General features: G+C 41.0%; 1 protein-coding gene across 1 annotated transcript in view; it reads right to left on the reverse strand.

The window, feature by feature from the left end:
- The window catches only part of LOC112119306 (rab effector MyRIP), a 343,018-nt gene that overhangs the window by 165,237 nt on the left and 156,448 nt on the right, over nt 1-21,333 (reverse strand). Inside the window, exon 3 of the mRNA XM_024217917.2 lies at nt 15,020-15,241. Coding sequence (XP_024073685.2) covers nt 15,020-15,241 — 222 coding nt within the window. The remainder of the gene's footprint in view (nt 1-15,019; nt 15,242-21,333) is intronic.

The following is a 21,333-nucleotide window of genomic DNA, read 5'->3' on the forward strand; positions in this document are numbered from 1 at the left end:
ATATTCTTTTATTAGTAATACAAAATATCCAGAAACATGCCATGACGTCACCATTAATTAAATATTGAACATTGAATTTTCAACTCTTTCACAGGTCAGCAATAATTAAATAGCAGTAGTTACCTATGATAATTGAAGCGCTGTGTACATGTTGAAAGAATGCATAACTAACCAGTGCCTTTACACTAAAGACAGACTTTAAATATTGATGGGGAAAGAATAAAGAAAAGTTCATGGTAATTTAATAGCTTTGATAAATATTAAGCCCCACATTTTCCAAAGGTTCTCACCTCCTGCTTTCATCTGAGTGCATGGAGCTTTGTATCAAAGATGCTGATTCTCACCTCTCTGGGTGCCCTCCAAAAGCACTTACACCTGTAATTTTTACAGATCATAATTTGTGCAAATGACAGAATTCACAGATAGAAACCCAAATACACATAACTGGTGCATATAAATTCTAGCTTTTACACACACACACACACACACACACACACACACAGTTGTGCATGCACACAAAGGAACCCCATTTTGAGAATTTGTTCTAAAAGGGTTAAACACTTGTTGGTTTGGAGAATTTGTGATGAGAGAAAACCTTTGTGCTATATGTCCCAGATCCAAGTCCAATCACGTCCAGGAGAGTGAACGTCCTTTATACCTAGTGACCTATGTGAAATGAGTTAGTAGCCTCAGCCCAGTTCCTAGCACATCAGTGTTTATAATAAAGACAGAGTCCCTCACAGTTAGCAGTAATTGTCACTCCATTTAGCAGTTTCAGGCTATGTCTACACTACAGAATTATGTCAATCTAACTTACATCGGCATACAGCCACTGCAGTTATTAAATCACTTATGTGTGTGCATACTTGGCTCTTGTGTTGGCACTCCATTTCCTTACTAGGAGCACTTGTATTGATTGTATTGTCAGCATGAGGCATTGTGGGATGGCTCCAGAAAGCCACTAACAGTCAACCTAAGCAATACAGTGTCTATGCTGCATTGTGCCAACCTAATTACATCAACCGTGACTCTATGCCTCTTGGGGAAGTGATGTTACTAAATCCGCATAGAGAGGCACTTACATTGGCAGGAGCCAAATTTAAGTGAAGACACTTCCACAGCTAGGTTAACGCAAGACAGCTTACATAGACCTAACCTTGTAGTGTAGACCAGGGCTCAACAGAGGCTAAGGGGACTGAATGAGTATGGTAGCAAACTACCCTCTCATTTCTTGAAAGTGCATGAAAGTTTTGCCTCATTAGCAGGCCATCAAGACACAAGGATTACTTTATTTTCCAGGGCCATTAACTCAACATCCTTCACAAATCTGGGAATGATAATTAAGAAGTTGAAAAGTTTGATGAGGCATGGATGTAGAATAAGAATTGTCAGACCATCACTGAATCTAGAACGTCAGAATCAACTCACTCTAGGTAGGATCCCTTTTACTAATAGGCAAAATATTAACTGAGCCCTTAACATTTCCTTCAACAAGGAGGAACGATACTACTGACTCAGTTCTACCAAGCAGCAGAGAACATAAGGCTTGGACAGAATACTCTGGTGAAATGTCTTTATTGTTTTTACTCCTTGATTTGTAATCCCTTATTACTTTACACTTTTTTCTTTCAGTATTTTAAGTGGATTTTTACATCTTGTATTCTTCCTTGTTCTACATACCCTTGCTTCCCATGACTCCACTTCCACTGATCCAACCGTGGAACTGCCATGCTAGTTGCCCTTCTAGTCGGGTATCCTGTCTCTAAGAGTAACCAGTACCAAATGTTTCAGAAAAAGGTGCAAGAATCCCATAAAGGGCAATTACAGAATAATCTGCCAAAAAGAGAATTTTCCTGCTAACCTGTCAGAAAGTTAATCCCTTATATTTTCTATCCTATCTGTTATAACTGTGGATGTTCTCATCCTCCATACAAATGTCTAAGCCTTTGAAGCATACTGATTAAAAATAATATTTCCTATTATCAGTTTTAAACATGTCATCTTTCAGTTTCCTTGAATGTTCCCTTGTTCTTATATTAAGAAATGGGTATATAGGAAGACCCAATCTACCTTTTCTATACTTACTATTTGTTATTTTAAATAACTCTTTTATATCCCTTCTTATTCATCTCCTCTCTAAATTAAATAGTTTCAAATTTTTTGCTTTCTATTCATATGGAAGTTTTTCCTTCCCTCCAATCAGTGTTATCACCCTTCTCTGAGCACTCTCTTTTTCTGAGATATTTTCGGGGTGATCAGAACTGGACACAGGTGAAGGAATATCACTGATCTATATAACTGCATTCTAATACTTTCTGTATTCTTTTCAATTCCATTCTTTATACATCCTAACACTAGTATTTGCTTTTTTTGACTGCAGCCGTACATTGAGCAGAAGTCTTCACCAAGCTGACCTACTATAGTGACACTTCTCCTGAGTGTTTATAGTTAATTTATTAATGCCACCACCTAATTCTCATATAATGCTTTTCATCTATAGAACTCAAAGTACTTTGCAAAAGAGGACAGTATCTTTCCCCCCATTTTGCACATGGGTAAACAGAGTCACAGAGACTTGTCCAAGGTCACCCAGCTGCTCAGTGGCAGAGCCAGAAATAGAACCACATCTCCTGAATTCAAGACCAGGGCTTTATGCACTAAGCCATGCAGCCTACTCTCTGGAATATTTCAATCTTCTCCAGTCTTGACTATCCTAAACAACTTTATTAATAAATAATAAATAATAATAATAATAATAAACAAACAACACATAATACATCATAATATTTAATCACTGCAGTAATCCCCCCTTTTTTGCTCTCCTCTCCCTTCTGCTAATTCCATTTTTAGATGCTTTCCCGCAAAACGAATGGCAGCATTGCAGATTGTTGTGTCTTATGCAAGTATAGCTTGATTCTGTCTAACAGAATAGAGATTTTCACAGTGCATATATTAGAAATAACTAAAATAGATCAGAATACCAGAGAAACCGCAGAGACCAACGTACCAAAGCAATCAATCAGTGTGAAAATTTCTTTTAAGCCATCAAAACGTAACTCAACCAAAGAACAGAATAGACTTCCCTGGTTCTTGTGAGGAGAGCACCTTGCTTCTGTGCTCCCCTTGCATACCCTGAGCAAAGGGAGCGTGGGTCAGAATTGGGGCTATGGCTTTATAAGAGGAAAAGGAGAATTCATTTTGGATGGTTTACATCAGGTTATGAACCTACACATTATACTGGATATACAACTTTATAACTTGGAAACATGGGCTTTCTTGATATTTATTTTGATCAGCAAATCATTAAGGTGTAACATAAATTGTGTCATTTAGTGGATTTAAAAAAACATCACAGTGGAGGCAGTATTTTCTGCCACTAAAACATGACAGGATGAAAATGTTGTGCACCTTTTTCATGTCCTGACATTTCAGATTACCAAAGTCATGGTAGGTATATCTAGTTCAGTTCTAGCTTAGCCCAAAGAAGTGGTAACATTTTCTACGATCATTGCACATGCCATATTTCGGCACTGCACGCTGCCAGTTCCTGTGAGAGTTTTCTCAAAGTGGCAGAGCAAGTACAGTATGCAGCACAGATACTCATATCCACATCTCATACAACTGTAAGAAATCCAGTTTTACACAGAGCTCTAAGCTGTGGCTTAAGCAGACCATCCAAAAATATGTTGGCTCCGTCCTAGCAGATGGCTTCACCTACCTGAATGCAAAACAAGATTAGTAACCAGTATGATGCCCTATTTAGCTTGCTGCAGCCAAGTCATGAAACCAACTGTTTTGTTACACCTGAATGTATTAGTAAACAAATACTGAGTCCAATTATTAGCTACTACTTATTTCTTAACGTACTGTTGCAGGGCTTTACCAATTCCAACACTTTCTTCAGTCAAATATGATGATTATACTCTTAAGTTGTACAACAGCTGTTGAAGGCGACAATCTAATACCACCTGTGCTTTTAAACATACCTCTGTCATTATTATTTGTATTACAAGAAGGCCAGGAGGCCCCACTGAGATTGGGTCCCATTGCGCTTGGTGCGCTACCTACCCATAGTAACAGACAAGCCATGCCACCTAATAGCTTGCAAGCTGAGCAAACAGACAAAAGAGACAAAGGAAGTATCATCATCCCCATTGTACAAATGAAATTGAGGCACAGGGAGATTAAGTGACTATGCACAGTTCTAGGTGGAATGTGTTCAAGATGGAGTTTGCAGAATAGAAGGGAGCCGACTTGAGTAATGCTGAATTCAGTGGGATTATAAGGAAATTACCTGCCAATCTAGCACAAATCAAAGTACATGCCAAAGAGATGAAATAGCCACAATTGTCTCAGTTTGTCCATGTTGTTATTTTTATCTCATATCACAAGGTTTGTATTGTACAAGGTATTTTCTTCCATAAAACTGGACACACTGAAACATACTTCAGAGCTTACTGATTGTACATTGTGCATCAGAACAAACAATAGGACAAATAGTGGAAGCAATCCTGCAATTGATTCTGTGTGGGCAGACTCTCATTGGCTTTAATGGGGCTCTGTGCAAGCAGACTCTTTTCCTCCCACACAGCGCCCCACTGAAGTCCATGCGGTTTCCCCAAGGCAGAGTCAACTGCAGGATTAGGGTTTTATTCACTACTGTTCCTGCAGCCCTTATGCAGGCAAAACTTCCACTGACTCTCTGATGGGAGTTTTGCCTGCATAACGACCACAGATTTGTGTTTTGTGTTGCAAGTTTTAACATTATCAAAAACAATTGCTCTAAATCCAATATTTTTACATCAATGTTAGTAATGGTGCAGGTTCATCAAGGTCAAATATACTGTGTATTGCAGATAAGAGAGACCTTGATAAATTGTCTACCTGTTCCACTGCAGTACATATTTTAAAAAGAATTCCTGTATTTAAATTCCAATTCTATTAAGACAATACAATTTGCTATATTATGTGAATTGTTATAATTTAACTAGTACCTTATCATCCTTCAATCATACACCACAGTAAGTACCAGATTAAATGTTGTAAAGAGCAACCAAAAAACTCCAGATCGAGACTCTGAAGATATACATGACAATATTCTTCCCCCCCCCCCCCGCAAACAGCAATTTAATTACTGATGCAAGTAAGGTCAATACCAGGGAATACTAAAAACAAATAAATAGTTTTTCTCCTTTAATATTAAACATTCAACTAAATAGTACTACAAGTAGACATTCTAATAAATTAAAATATACCATATATATTAAAACTAAACAACAATAACCTGGAATTTTAACGTAACTTATCTGGAAAGAACACACTTTGTAGAGAAAAGCAATGGAATGTAAATGAAATAGAAATCTCAATACAAACATACAACAAACTTCTAAAGTATGCACTTAATAGAATGTGAGGAAAGGGAAAAAAAAGTGTTTTCTTCAATTCTCCTGAGAACCTATACAGACACAGCTATAAACAAATTCCAGAAATATTAAAGTTCTATGATAAGATGGATCCTATACTACATAAAGTAGGGTTGCCAGGCATCCGGTTTTCAACTGGAATGCCTGTTAAAAGTCCGGTCGGCAGTGTAGCAGGGCTAAGGCAAGCTTCCTGCCTGCCGTGGCTCCAGGCGCCGCTTACCTCAGGTGGCTCTCGGAAGCAGCGGCATGTCCTCCCTCTGGCTCCTAGGCAGAGGCGCAACCAGGTGGCTCTGCACACTGCCCCGTCCACAAGCGCTGGACGTGCAGCTCCCATTGGCCAATCATTGAAAAGTTTATGATTCACCGAATATGATTAGCTTATTTGTATGCATGTATCATTTTGGTATCTGAAGTTAGGAATATTGTCTATGCATCTATTACAAATGTCTTTACACCTGGGGAACACCCACTAGGCAGAATTCATCAAGTGACGGCCTGAGTTCTACACCCAGCTTGCAAACTGAAGTTATACAAAAGAAAGATGCAGCAAATCTAAAAGATAAGATAAGGAGTTTTCATCAATCTTGGCTACATAGTGAATTAGACAGAGCTTTTTTGCTTTTGAGGATTATTGATCCAAGAGTGCTTGGTTGTTTATTAATAGTCTTTTGAATACAGAAAGTTGATATTCTTAGTTAAATAAATTTTTCTTATGATAGTGATATTGTGCAATATAGGGAAGGGGCGGGCCTTGGACCAGTTCGGAGCACCAAAATCATACAAACCTGCCACCCCGGTCCCCTCTGGTGGTGGCCAGGCCACATAGAGGCCTGCTGCACCCTTGGGTAGGAGAAGTGAGTCTTTTACCTCAAGCTGTAGAGGCTCATGCATTAAGATCCAGAGATCTCAGGTTCAAGCCCTGCTGCCAACAGCCCAGCCAGGAGTGTGGTGTTACAGTTGGCTTATTTGAATATCTTCCAATTCTTTGCATTGCTCACAGCAGGGAAGTCAAGAACCAAAATGAGACAGGATGGGTGAGGACACCAGTCCGCCAAGAAAATCACCCCCTTCCTGTCATTCAGCCCTTCCCCACAAAAGGGAAGCAGTATGGTGTGTATTTTTAACAGTTTGTAATTTGTGTCAGGCACAAAGTTCACTCCAGCTCTTTTCCAGAACAGGGCTCACAAGTGTGGGTGGGTCAGGGTGGCCATTGCCAGTGCTCTTGTTGTCCTGTGGATCCAGGACTTCATTCTGTAGGGCTGCCAAGCTAACGCTAACCTCATTTGAGAAAGAAACCAAAGAAAAATAATCTCAACAATCAGTCATATCTAAAGTATTTCTCTCACACTTACTCGCATGGAGCTACACGGTGATGTGCCCTTGCGCAGATATGCAGGAGCCAGGCAGGAAACCTCCACTCCTTGTGCTGTCTTGTACAAGGGCACAACAGCAGTCCCCATGAGTAGAGACAGCACCGTTGTTGCTTCTTCTGAGGAGCAAATCACCCAGAAAGGGACAAGCAATGAGGCAGGACAATCGATCTACCTCTCCCCTTTGCACCAGCTTACAGAGTCGGGGTGGGTCATTTGTGGGAGAGCATGGGAGCATCACCCTACTGAATGATGCACCGCATCTAATGAGCAATCCCAGGAGATATTACGCTTTCTAAGACTCAGGGCTTGGCTACACTTAAAATGCTATAGTGGCACAGCTGTGCCACTGTAGCACTTCAGTGTAGACACTACCTTTGCCAATGGGAGGGATTCTTCCATGGGTGTGGGTACTCCACCTCCTTGAGAAGCAGTAGCTAGGTCAATGGAAGAATTCTTCTGTCAACCTAGCACTGTCTACATGAGGACTTAGGTTGGCTTAACTACCCTGCTCAAGAGTGTGGATTTTTTTATGCCGACCTAATTTTCTACTGTAGACAGGCCACAGCCTTTCCCAGTGCAGCTCCACATCACTCCTTAATTACACAACTGAGCCAATAAATTGGGTTACAAAATTATTAACAGCAATGATGTTAGTAATTTATTCACTGAAATATAATGCATGACAGGTTCCAGGTCACTGGCCTACAGCAAATATTTATAACTGAGTTACAAACCAGTGACCCTGGGGAGACTGTGACAAATGTGCTGATTTAACTACACTGCCAAAAATAACAATTTTTATAAAGTAGTTATGAATTTTCCTTGTTAAATGAAACTCATCCAAGACTGTTTTCTTGCTGAGCCAATAAATAAATGCTGCAGGTATTACTCAGCAGCATTCTCAACCTTGGCTGCCCATCCCCTGCCTGTAAGGGTGAAGGCAGGGGAAAAGGAGGAAAAAGTGCAATCTGAAATGCTCGCGTGACTAAACTAAGAATTCGCATGAGCTCTCTAGCTCTTTTGTCAAAGAAAATACTATTGTCGCTCTTTTGAACGGTCTCTTCCCTAAGATGGGTGAAGAAGCTCTAAGGAAAAAGTGAGAGTGAGCAAACCCCATGGTGAATGCATCCTTTTGCTGACTCAACGCCTGGTGTGTGGAAATAATGCTGAGACACAGCACTTGCAGGAGGCAGGAGTTCACAACTCCAAGAGGAGGGTCTTTGGCAAAATGCTAGAATTTTTTTTCTTCTTCACTTTTATGGCAAGCAGAAGAGCCAGAGAAAGTTTGTGCGTAAAGGATAACATGATCTGCCCGTCCTACTTGCGTCTCTGCGCTTTTGTTTTCAGAAGTTTAAACGTACGTAAGTGTTTTCCAGCAGCAGTTTCCCAGCAAACACTTCCCACAATAAATGGAACGCCAGAACACACCTGGGTCACCCAGCAGCAAGGGAAGCGTGTAAGCTTCCAAATGAATTCTTACCACATGCATTGCCCACCACTGAAGACATTAACAATATTCATTTTGTTCTGTTATTATAGATGGAGCTAGTAGCTGCCAATAGCTAAGATTTCCCAACACTTGCCATTTAAAATCCTGTTCTCAGTTGCTTATTTATTGAAACATTGAAAAACTACCCACTTGCTGGGGTCCAGTGGACAAAAATGGCAAGTGATCATAATGCATGCTCACAAGAGGGCTGAAATAAGGTTGCACAGAGAAACCTTAATTCTGCCATTTCCTAACGTTTACGTGCTTAACATTTTCGGCCATAGTTCTTGGAGGTAATAACAGAAATGTAGGTCTGGAAGGACCTCGAGAGGTCATCTAGGCCAGCCCCCCATGCTGAGGCAGGAGTAAGTATACTTTTACTAATGGGAGGGAGGGAGGAATAGCTCAGTGGTTTGAGCATTGGCCTGCTAAACCCAGGGTTGTGAGTTCAATCCTTGAGGGGCCCACTTAAGGGTCTAGGGCAAACATCAGTACTTGGTCCTGCTAGTGAAGGCAAGGGGCTGGACTTGATGACCTTTCAAGGTCCCTTCCAGTTCTAGGAGATAGGATATCTCCATTATTTAAAAAAAAAAATGATTTAATTATACAGTGGTTTGGAGTCTTATTATTATTCCATGCATTGGCCAGAGGGAAGGGTTGCGTTTCTAGAGCAATGGAGTACACTCCTTCCCCTGTACCTCTTCAGCAATCTCCACACTTGATGGTCGGGGAGCAAGCACATGACCTGACACTTTTCTTTCAACTAGATGACAAAGCCAACCCAACAGTCTCTCAAGGATTTGGTTTAAGACCGCTGTAAATTATATTTTCAAACTGCTTTCCTGAGTGTCTTGTTTTCATGCTTGATGCGGCACGTACTTTTTCCATACAGGGTTATCAGCTATGATTAGAAAGCTCCAATTGCCAGAATCCCAAGCTGTTTTTGATCAAGCAGCAGTAAGAAGCATCACTGAGTTTAGAATCAAGATTTCAGATTTATTGTATAGTAAGTTACATGGTAACTCTGATTAATCTTCAGTCTCACAGTCAAGGGAAAAAAAGGTGGCAGACACAAATTCTATTTTTAAATGAGCTGAGTGTCTTTCTGAAAAGTCCTTCTATAAAAGATGCTCAGATTTTCCTTATGTTCCTCTCCTCTCCAAGCCCTGCTGTACTGACTGAACAGCATCGTACAAAGGATGTGAACTGAGAGAACTCTGTCAAAATGAACCACATATCCTTTGCACCGTACTATGCTTCTGAAACGAAGTATTTAACCAGAGGATCATAGGTATTTGCTAACTCCCCATTCTGCATTGACAGTGAGCAGTTATAAGCAAATACACAGTTTTTAAAAAGGACATATTTAGGCATTCAATGGCCTGTGAGTTTGGTACGCGACGTACATCCTTTTACCTCTAGGTTACAATAAACAGCCCAGTTTAGCAGTCCGAAAATCATTACTATCTTAAGGCTACTCAGTAGCCTATTGGAAACAAGTTTATGGTCTCAGACTAGATCAGGGGTGGGCAAACTACGGCCCATGGACCGGATCCAGCCTGTCAGGGCTTTGGATCCGGCCCGTTGGATTGCCACCCCCATGGCGCCGCGGGATCCCTTCTGCTCCTGGAAGCAGCCGGCACCACGTCCCTGCGGCCCCTCAGGGAGGAGGGGGCAGAGGGCTCCACGCACTGCCCTCGCCTGCAGGCACCGCCTCCCGCAGCTCCCATTGGCTGGGAACGGGGAACCACGGCCAAGGGGAGCTTCGGAGGAGGTACCCGCAGGCGAGGGCAGTGTGCAGAGCCCTCTGCCTCCTCCTTCCTCAGGGGCCGCAGGGACGTGGTGCCGGCCGCTTCCGGGAGCGGCGCGGGGCCAGGGCAGGCAGAGAGCCTGCCCTGGCCCCTGTGCGTGCCGCTGCCACCACAGAGCTGCTCCAGTTAAGCAGCACCGGGCCAGAGCCCACACCCTGAGCCCCTCCTGCACCCCGCACCACAACCCCCTGCCCTGAGCCCCCTGCCACACTCTGCACACCTCCTGCACCCCAACCACTGGCCTGAGCCCCTTCCTGCATATCGCAGCCATTCCCACACCCCAACCCCCTGCCCCATCCCTACATTCATGGCCCTGAATGCAATTTCCTCACCCAGATGTGGCCCCCGGGCCAAAATGTTTGCCCACCCTGGACTAGATCCTAGCAGAATGGTGTCCACTTCACAAAAACAACTGGCACCAACTGCACCTCCACTGGCAGCCTCAAGAGAGGAGCCAAGGGCTGAATGAGCATGGAAACTTCTCATCTCTAGAGATGTTACAGGGCAGAAGAGAGGTGCAATGGCAGGGCCAGTGGGCATCATTGCCTGTTCTCATGGTAGATTACTTCAATCTCCACTAATGTCAAACTGGCACCTTTCTTGAATAATGAAGTGACCTTCAAAAACTGAAAAAAATGTATTCTTATGATAAAAAAAATCTTAAGGGAAAGTAGCTCATTCTGTTTTCTATGCTCACTGCTTATGTAAAATGTGTCAGTTGAGATTTCTACACACCTGGGGAAAAACCCTAAAACGATCCTGTCTAATTTGGAGAAAACAATTTGTTATCCTTAACAGAGCCCCAATAAATCTATTAATTTATATGTCTCAAATATGTTTTCATAACATGTTAACAACAACAACAACAACAACATTAGAAATAATAATACCCCCCCCCCTCAAAAATCCATGATACGTTAAAGGCTTAATTTTAGCAGAGACCAACCCCGCCACCCATATCCACACAAGTAGCCCTGTCAACTTCAGTGGTACTACTCTTGTGATTCAGGGAAGCTGGGCCTCCGTTTTATTCCTGGTACAACAAATAAATGAACCATACAATAAAATAATCAGCAGGTGTGTGTAATGAATTCCTTCAAATTATTGCAGAGCTTCAGAAGAACTAACAGATATTTCATTATACAGCTAGGCTGTGACTTGGATTAAAAACACTCACACAGGAATAAGGGGGAGTAAGAACTCCTTTCACATCCCTACGCAACAATGCAGACGCATAGAAGCAAGTATGGTGTAGTAAGAGGAGGCCCTGAGAGATAAACCTTGGTATCAGAGGCCTGGTATGAGGCCTAAGGCCTGAACTAAAGTAATGGTCAAGACTTTGCTAACATAAAGCAAAGTTAAGCTGTGAGCCAGAGGCAGGCCCTGCTCACAGAAGCTGGCAAGGAAAGGGCTGATGCTGCAAAAAGATACATACCTAAAAAGTACTGAACACTAGATATTAAAACACTCCTGGAACATTCCACAGATAACATGGAACAGGCCGACCCATCCCAATGACAGGGGCAAAAGGGTAAAATGATGGATAGATCGAACCAACATGTACAAGGTGAGAGGCGGCACCTTACTACGTAGAAGGGTTGTACCTTGCTGCGTAGAGGGGTTGCACCTCAATACGTCAGGAGTGATGTGTAACTTGTTTGTACCTGTGCATAAAAATGTATCCCTGGGGTGGTGTCTTTGTCCGGCCACGGGGGCAGTGGAAAGTCCCGCCACTGAGCCGGGTCCTTGCCAAGAGGCATCTATTAGTAGTATGCCCGGTAGACTAAGTAATCTACGGGGAACTGCAATTGTGTCCGAGATCGCAATAAACCTAGTCCGAAGTGACTTTGCATCTTACTAGACTCTGTGGTTATTGGGGGTTCTCGTCGGGTTTGCTGTGTCAGCTATCTGCAGAGCTGGGACTGCACACAGAGGGAACACACGCACGCAGCCGAGTGATATCAACACAGGAAAAAGCAGAGCACCATACCGGTAGCATCTCACAACATATGGTTACTTGACTATTTTCTCCCTCCTCAAAACAGATTGGCAAGGTGGGGTGAAAAACAAGCATAGCCTTGACCAAAGTAGTTGAGCCAGTGAGAGCCAGTAATCTATTATTGTAGGCTGGCAGGAAATTACTGTCCCAGGAAGCAAAGAGGGAGTAGAGAAAGAACTGTGGCTCGGAGCTGCGTCTCTGATTCATAGTGCCTCCTGGTTTATTGCCATTTAGGCACCACCCCAACTGAGGGCTATGCCTGAAGTCACAATCCCAGAATTTTGAAGCATCTTGCATCAGCAAGGACTTTCATCCCCAATACCTTTAAAGGTAAAAAGTATAAAAGAGGCTGAAAGTGCAAAAAAGTCTTTTTCAATGATGACTGGATCTGTACATAAAAGGGGAGGAGTCTACTGGCTATTTTATTGATCTTGCAACACCAGTGCTACCAACCTCAGATGATATTGAGATCCATGAGCTGGCTGCTGATGTTGGGGATTTCTGTCCCCTTGAGGCAGTAGATGAAAATATCAATTCTCAGTAAAAAAACAAAACAAACAAAAACACTTCACAGAATGCTACTAATAAATGCTGTATTATAGGTATCTGGTCAGCAACATTTAATACATCTGTACCTATGTCTATATAAAACACATCTCTATAGATCTATATTTTTATACATAGAGTTTTTAAAATTTTGCAGGATACTTTGAAATACAGAGCAGTATTTTCGGTGCCTTTTGCATCACTTTGCTGTATGCTTCATGCAATTTATGTCAAAACCTTTCAGTTGATTGCTGTTTGCTATATATGGCTGTCAAGCTGAGTTTCACTTTGATTTTTGTTACACCTTTTTAGCAGTTTCAGTTAATATAATTTTATACCTATTGAGTTTAGAGTTTTCTATTTGTCTGAACCCATCTGGACAGCAGAAATGAGAACTTTGTTCTGGTCTATAAAATATTGCCCATCGTTTTGTGAATTTTGAATGTTTCATCACTGAAGTTTCACAAAGTGGATTCATGACATTACTTGATTTTGTCCACACTGAAAGTTGGGAATAGTGATATGACCAATAGATATGGAAGTATCAACACAAACCCCCACATTCCTATCCAAAAGTGTCAAAAAATTGGTTTTAACATTTAACAAAAAGTCAAGGGAGCAAAGAACAGATTCTGATGAAACCTGGATAATTTAATTCCTAAGTTCAAGTTCGAAATTAGACAGATTTCATAAGATTTAAGCTTTTGAAACTAAAACACAGCAGCAGCATTCCATTCCCATTCTCTCTAGCTGAAATAACTCTTATCAAAAGGCAATTATTTTTCTATTTGCTAGTGTTTTATTGCATCTACTCCATAACTATCTACACTAACCACAAAATCCTCCTCTTTACCTAACATAGTCTGAGTACAAAGGGACAAAATACAGGTAGACAGACTGAAGAGAAGAGTTTTCCATTGTCAAAGCTATTCTATATTCTTGCTTTATATTAGATAATAACCAAATATTCTGTCCAACTAGCCACACTGATGATCTTTTATTAGTTTCCTCTGTATATTTTTAACCTGCAGGAACATAGTCTTAAACCACAGTAGATGATCAAAACAAAAACAAATACCTTCTTCCAGGACTGATCACCAACATGGGGGGTGGAGCGGGGGAGGAAGGTAGGCAATTGCATTTGCTAGCTGTTAAAGAGATGACACGGCCACCAAGCAATATTATAAGATTTTATATTATGTGGACTACAATGCGCCTGATTTGATCTCACTTACCCTAGTGCAACCCCACTGAACTCACTGGAATTACTCCTGATCTACACTGTTGTAAATAAGTTCAGAATCAAGCCCAATGGGGTTGCTTTGATATAAATACGGACTTCAGTGGGGGGGGAGGGGGAGGGCTGCTGCTTCCTCTTCTCCTTATGCCCCTGCTGCTCCCCTTCTTTGTGCTGTAGGGAGGCAGGGAAAGGTATTTCATGCTGCATCAGGGCACCAGAGCCTAACCTAGCAACCAGGCAAAGGGTGGAGCTGACAGCCGTGGTTCCTGGGATGCCATTAATATCTAAGTGGGCTAAAGGAGAGCTCCTGATAAGAAACAGCAGTACTTCCTCTTAGACAGTAGTGAATTGGAGCCTGGAAAAGGGATCAGGGTGGTCTCCTTTATCCATTTCCCCGCCAGGAGAGAGGAGGACTGAGATTACGTGGCCACCCTGGGCCAAGTTTGTTTTAGTTAAGCTACCATAATTGAAACAGAGCCATGCAAGGCCAAATGTCTCCCAGGAAGATTGGCCCCGAAGAGCTGTTTTATGTGGGCTGGCTCTTTTTACTGGTTTGGGGTTTTTTTTTCATGCTGGCTTAAAAGCGTTGGTTATCTCAGGCCCAAGGGGTGGGGAAGCAATTCTATCCAAGGTTCCATTAGGCAGCATTTTTTGAACTAGTCCCAGTTGTGAAAATTCCGGTACTGTTTGGAATGTATTTTTGAAGCATTTAGTGTTCTGTGGAAAGTCTGTCATTTAGAAAAGCATTCCAGACAAATTCACTGCAAGATAATCTACTGTGAGAGACCCTTCTTCACCCTCCCGGCCTTATTTTCAAGTGATTGCTGCAAAATGGCTGGCCACCTTTTAACCATCTGTGCTTACATGTTAGTAACCTTAAGGATCACACCCCTTATGCAGACTAAATCCAATTAGTACTTGTTGGTTTATCAATCCAGCAAAGCAGATTTAGAATAAAACATTCCTGGCCCAAAGCAATCCTTAATAACAACTTCTAGACACTCTAGAGTATTCTGTGTCTTATGTCTTTCACCTCATCACTGTTAACAGCTGACAAAGAGAGGGAATAGGAGGAAAAGTCAAGTAAAGATTTCAGTCCAGCTGTTCTATACCTGGCAGTGGCACAATAATCACCTACCTAGCTTGCTGGCAGACATTGCAGAGCCATGCCTTGTCCTTCTTCTGATAGGAGCTGCAGTTCTTGCAGATGTTGTATTTGCAGTCTTGGCACTGCCGCTTGCTATTGATGAGAAACGTAAAAGGAGAGCAACAGCGAATGCAACAGTGCTCATTAAACTTCTGCTGCTTAGAAAGGATGCTGCACTTGTTACCCTCTTCATCGAGTTTCTGCTTCATTTCACTGGAACCAAAAAGAAGAAACAAAAAGACAAATCAAAATAATCCTCCATTTGGAGTTCTCTCTGTACGTCATTTAGCCCCCTTCTTACAGCCGCATCAGGCCCCCAAAACAACATTCTATAGGAAAAATGCATGATAGAAATGCATAGTCTGGCCACAGAACAGGGAATCAGGAGCTTCCGCATTCTAATCATGCCTCTGACTGTGCACTTGGGCAAGTCACCAACTCTCTAGACCATGTTCTGGAGCAAACCATATGACTTTACATATGTGGCCCTCTTCTTCGTTAATAATTAGTAGGGTTTTTTTAACGATTCATTGCTGTTTTTAGAATGCTTTGAAGATGAAAACCACTGTACAAAAGTGAAAGAGCTGGTTGGATAGTATTTTAAAAAAGTGATCTGATTCATGAGGTTATATTATTCATAAGGGCCCCAATTCAGCTTAATTGCATGCTTAACTTCAATGAGATTTTAAAATGTTGCTGAATAAGGGCAAATATTGGACCAACTGCTGGTTATTAGTTAAAATGTTTCCAAACCCTGAAAGTTCCATAAGCTTTAGCACAAGTGTTTACTCATCCAAAAATTCATACCAGAGGTTTGATATTCATTATTTGCTTTTCTACTATTTAAAATGTATCAGCCATCCAATCAAAGAGTGGAAACAATACCATACGACTTAAGCAACTGACCACAAAATACAAACAACAAAGAGCATATAGTTAAAGTGAGCAGCTTGTAAACACTGTATAGGCTGCAAAATAGTCATTGAAATTATTCAGCAAATACTTAAGATCAATGCATACACTAGAAGAAAATCAAGATTCTTTCGTGACCAATTTCCTAAATAAAAATGGCCTACATTTATATAGAATAGTACTATAATGAATAGTTTGGCCACTTCTAATGACTGATCATTATTATTTAGTATGACCAGGATAACATAGGATAATGTCAAAAACTCAAATACAGCAGGACATGTTGATTAACATACAGGAAAACAATCATGATTCATTGACTTTAATTTAAATTTACACTTTTTTATTACACCGTTGCTAAAAGAACAGATAAAAATATGTATTTATTAGCACATATGTACTCAGAAATTGGTTTAAGATTCAGTATATAAATCATTGTAAACAAAGCTTGGTATGTTTCTAAAAAGCCCACAGTACTGTGCTATTCATCTTCCTATCTGCCATTTCCACCTCTCAAATTCATAACTCAAAGTGAAAACAGTCCATTTTGTGAAAACCTTACAAACCAATTCTAAAGTTAAAGTCTAAAAGGAATGCAATTATATCAGTGATATAAAAGGTATATTTTCCAAACCTACACAGACCTTGGTATTAAATTGAGTTCTGCATGCATGAGATGTTTTGAATATTTAACACCACGGACCTACTTAGCCACTGGTGGTATTGATCCATCTCGGAGCAGCTGAAAAATACAGTATTGCTTAGTTACGCCAGATAGGCAGATCAAACATAAGAAGAATGTCTATGAAGTTCCAAAAGAAAGGCTTATTTTATTTAAGAGATTTGTTTTCCAGGAGGAATTATTTATTTCTGTGAATGTCCAGGAGAAATATCACACTTCAAACAGACATGAGACCATCACTTACAGGGACAAGTTAAGGGAATATAGTTTGTTTAGCCTGAATAAATTGGACCAAATTAATTCCTGGAGTAACTCCACAAACTCAGTAGTTATGCTAGGGATGAATTTGGCTCATTATGTTTAAAGCATGAGCAGACTGTATTTAAAAAGGGGGAAATATAAAGGGAGGATAACTATTTGTAGTAGTAAAGAGGTAAATTGTGGTTAGTCATTACACTGCCACACAAAAGGAAGGGAGAAAGGAAGCCCCCCACCAAATTGTCTTTTCCAATTTGTGATTCATTTGTAAGAATCTTTAATGTAAAGGAGGCAAAGGTATCCAAAATGTCTACCATCAAATCTAACTCTGCCACAGAAATTTGTTTTAGAAATGTGTATTTTAGGAAATAGAAATGTACACTTACATGGTCAGACTATAATTAATTCATTCATTCTTCTGATTGAACCAAAAGGCCTTGTTGTGACAGTTTATGTAAAAAAACCTAAGTATTTAACTTCAGTCACTGCTTTGGGTAGTGGATGTTTTCTGGCATGTCATCCTACATAAAAGCCAGTTTAGGAACATTATTTAGCATAATGCTTTTGGTCTAATTCTCTCGATTAAATTTTGATTGACGGTCCCCTTCCTCTTTTCTTTTTTTATACTGTGTAAAAAACATTAATTGTCGCTGCCATGCTTCAATTTGTTTTTAATGTCCTAAAGGAGTTTAGCCAGCTTTATAAAAAAAGAGGCCAGATTTGCAGCTTGACTATTTAATACTAAGATTTATGATCTGTTACAGTAGGTATCTTGGTGCTCTGAAGATATGTACTGCAAATCAGATTATACAAATTATAGATACCTGTAATTTGGAAATCGATCAAATACAGTCATAATAACATACTTGTGATGAAAGAGCTAGCGTTAGAGCAGTGGTTCCCAAACTTAAACAACCTGTGGACCCCTTTCACTAAAATGTCAAGTCTCGCGAACCCCCTCCTAAAAATGAATATTTCCAGGGGTTTTCTCCTTTACCAGAGTATAAATTATAAAAGCAGTGATCTTGGAAATATAAAATTTGTTTTTATGACATGCTTATTACACACTATTATTAATTATTATTTATCATTACGGTATTTTTATTACATTATGAAAACGGCAACACTCTTCCAAGATCTCACTTTTGTAGTTTGTATCACTCTGAATAAGCCTGTTATAAGACAAGGCTCCTACGTTTCATCAAAGAGTATCAGATGTGAAACAGCATGACGGTATTCAAGAAGCCAACTCAAAGAGTTCCTCCTACACAAGCATTCAGGTCTTGAGCAGTCCAGGCAAACAATGCATGTTCCAACAAAGCCTAAACTTGTTCTTCATAATAATTTTAAAAACAATACTAGCTGCCTATTTAATTTTAAAAACAGCAAAAAATATCCACCTCCCTTTCCATTTCTTATAAGGAGTCTTGAAGTTTAAATCTCGTCAGTGTGATAGAAATGCTTGCTTTGATCTGCTTAGCTCTTGGAAGTCCAGGGGCTCCGTGCTGCTGGCCCCGTGCTGCCGGCCCCGTGCTGCCTGGGGTCCCTCGAGACAGCTCTGTCCACCATTAGGGAAATTTTTCCCCAAGAACCCCCTGTAACATTTTGTGAACCTCAGTTTGGGAACCACTGTACTAGAGGTAAGAATGAGACTGGGAGTCAGCACTCCTGGATTTTCTTCCCAATTCTGCCATTTATTTGCTGAGTGACTTTGGACATATCACTAAATTCTCTATGCTTCACTTTACCCATCTGTAAAATAGATACAATAATACAGATCTAAACCCCATAGGTGCTAGGAAGACTAATTGTATGCAAAATTGGGATCCTTATATGAAAGATACTAGTTCAAAATATGTTGCTTCATTTCACCATAAAAGCTATCTAGTTTGCTTTATAGGATCCCCCTCCCATGAAGATAGCATCTGAGCAACTGATCCAAATATTAATCTGTTCCATCACCAATACAGTTTGCTGGCAATTAAGTTATCATTACGAAGTAAAATTTTCTGTGTGTGCAGTACTATAATCCTTACTGTTAGGGGTCACCAGCCCGAAAAGGCTGAGAAACACTGCTCTAGCTCAGAGGTTCTCAAGCTATTTACCATTGTGGGCCGCACATCTGGGCTGCATCCAATACTACCTTGTATGGGCCTGAGAATGTCACATGGGCCGCAGCTCTGTGCTGATTGGGCCGCAGGTTGCTCTAGCTCAATCAGAAGTTCTGAGCTTGATGCAGGAATCACTTGGCCTGGGTTAAACAGATGATCAGACTAGATGATCCCTCCTGACCTTAAAATCTATGAATCGCTGTAAATGTTGAAATCTAGACTGGACAAAGCAATCACGAAGGGAACAATCCTCCAAAGCAATCGTGTAGAGGAATAGACCAAAGTGACCTACTCTATTTTTCTTCTCTAATCTCTAGAAGCGTGTGATAAGTATGGACTATGCATCAGCCTATATGGCTTCTTCTCTAAACAAATGACTAATAGTGTACACAGCTGAACAAATTCACATGTAGTGAAAATAGTGCAAGACACCTGATATATACTGGGGGCAGCCAGCCCCTACTGCTTGTGTTGCCACGGCTACCCTACTTCAGTGCACTAGCTCAATCAGAACTAGCGTGGCTATGTCTCCTCGAGCTTGGAATTACTTCACCAGCTCAAAGAGTAGACACTTCCTAAGTTAAAGGGGAGCAAAGGCTTACAGAAGATGTGTATATGGGGATAGAAAGGAAATGGCAGAGGAGTCAAGAGTCTTTAGAACTTTGTAGAAAACTCTGGGTCTGCCCTATCTTGTTGCTTTGCCTAGACTTTGCTCCCTATGCTGTCCTAGCTAGCCAGACAACAGCTCCTGCTACTGAAAACATGAAGCAAAGGAACCCTACAGGCTCAGAAACCAGAAAGCAAATAAAAAGCGCTCACTATTTATTTATTTTTTCAACTTTATGATTTTTCAGGGCTGACTCATGGTGTTTGAATGCTTGGGCTTGGCAATACTACTGGTATCTTCCCCTTCATTGTTGAGGTGCTACTCTCACTAAATCACCGTCAAGCTCCAATGCAGCCAAGAGGTTGCATTGTCCAGAATACGGAAACTGTTCAGCTGTTAAAAGTTTATTGAAAATACTTGGGGGGAAAAAGAAGGTGCAGAGGGAAGCAAAGGAGCCTATTAGAGAATGAGGAATCACCAACACCATTTCAGGAATGGAATTACAATGGAGGGCCTGATGAACAGTACTTTGAATTAGCCCATTTCCACTGCTCAGTCATGAAGTAAATAGGACAACAAGGTAGAGAATAAAAGGCAAGCCTGGCACTCTCTCTCACAGCTAACAGGCAAGCTCCAGCAGGGAGAGGCAAACTGGTTCCGAAGATCCAATAACTTTGATGAGTGTTAAAAGGTTTTGAGTCTTATCTAAACCTTACTATACATCACATTATATGCCATAGCCTAGTAATGAGAGTATGTAACCCAGTGTAAATTATTACTGTAGTACAAAACTGGGCAGCAGATCCAAACTTTTTCTAGGTCTTTTATTCCAGTTGTTTTTATTGCTAGAAAAGAACATTGTACAGAAACTTTTTGAAAAGGGAAAAGCCAATATTTTATCTCAGGGGCTTAGATGGCCCCTGTCTTAATTTGGCCCCTGCCTCATGTACGCAGTATTTGAGATGTGGGCGTACCATTGATTTATATAAGGGCAATAATATATTCTCAGTCTTATTCTCTATCCCCTTTTTAATGATTCCTAACATCCTGTTTGCTTTTTTGACTGCCTCTGCACACTGCGTGGACATCTTCAGAGAACTATCCATGATGACTCCAAGATCTTTTTCCTGACTCGTTGTAGCTAAATTACCACACTCCCCCCCATCATATTGTATGTATAGTTGGGGTTATTTTTTCCAATGTGCATTACTTTACATCCTCTAGGAAATCGTCCTGTTCCCTGCGGCTCTTGGTGCAGCTCTGCAAATACCAAAGGATCCTGCATTCTGTGCTTGCAACTCTCATGACAATCATGCAGAGCTGTGCAAGCTCCATGCTTCTGTCAGAGATGGTGGACAGCAACAAATCCTGTGCGGGTTATTGGGATTTTAAAAATAAGCATGAAAAGTATGGGATAGGCATGGCATTATGGGACAGAGAAAGTTGCATGATGGGAACTTGACCCTGCAGAGCAATCTCCCGTGTGGCTCATTTCTGCCCTACTCTGCGTTGCCAAAACTTCCAAAAAGACAATGGCGAGTTACACCCATGGTGCACCTAACTGTGCATTGACACAAGAACTCCTGTTGAGTACGCGCAGCACTGACGCAAGGAGCCAAGTACACACACACACACACACGCACAAACAATAGACTAACTGCAGTGGCTTTATGCCCAAGTAACTTGTGTCATCAGAAGTTTGTAGTATAGACATGCCCTTAGAAAGGTTTTCCTA

The sequence above is a fragment of the Terrapene carolina genome, unplaced genomic scaffold (genome assembly GCF_002925995.2).
Source record: "Terrapene carolina triunguis isolate 2854851 unplaced genomic scaffold, T_m_triunguis-2.0 Scaffold34021, whole genome shotgun sequence".
NCBI classification, from domain to species: Eukaryota; Metazoa; Chordata; order Testudines; family Emydidae; genus Terrapene; species Terrapene triunguis.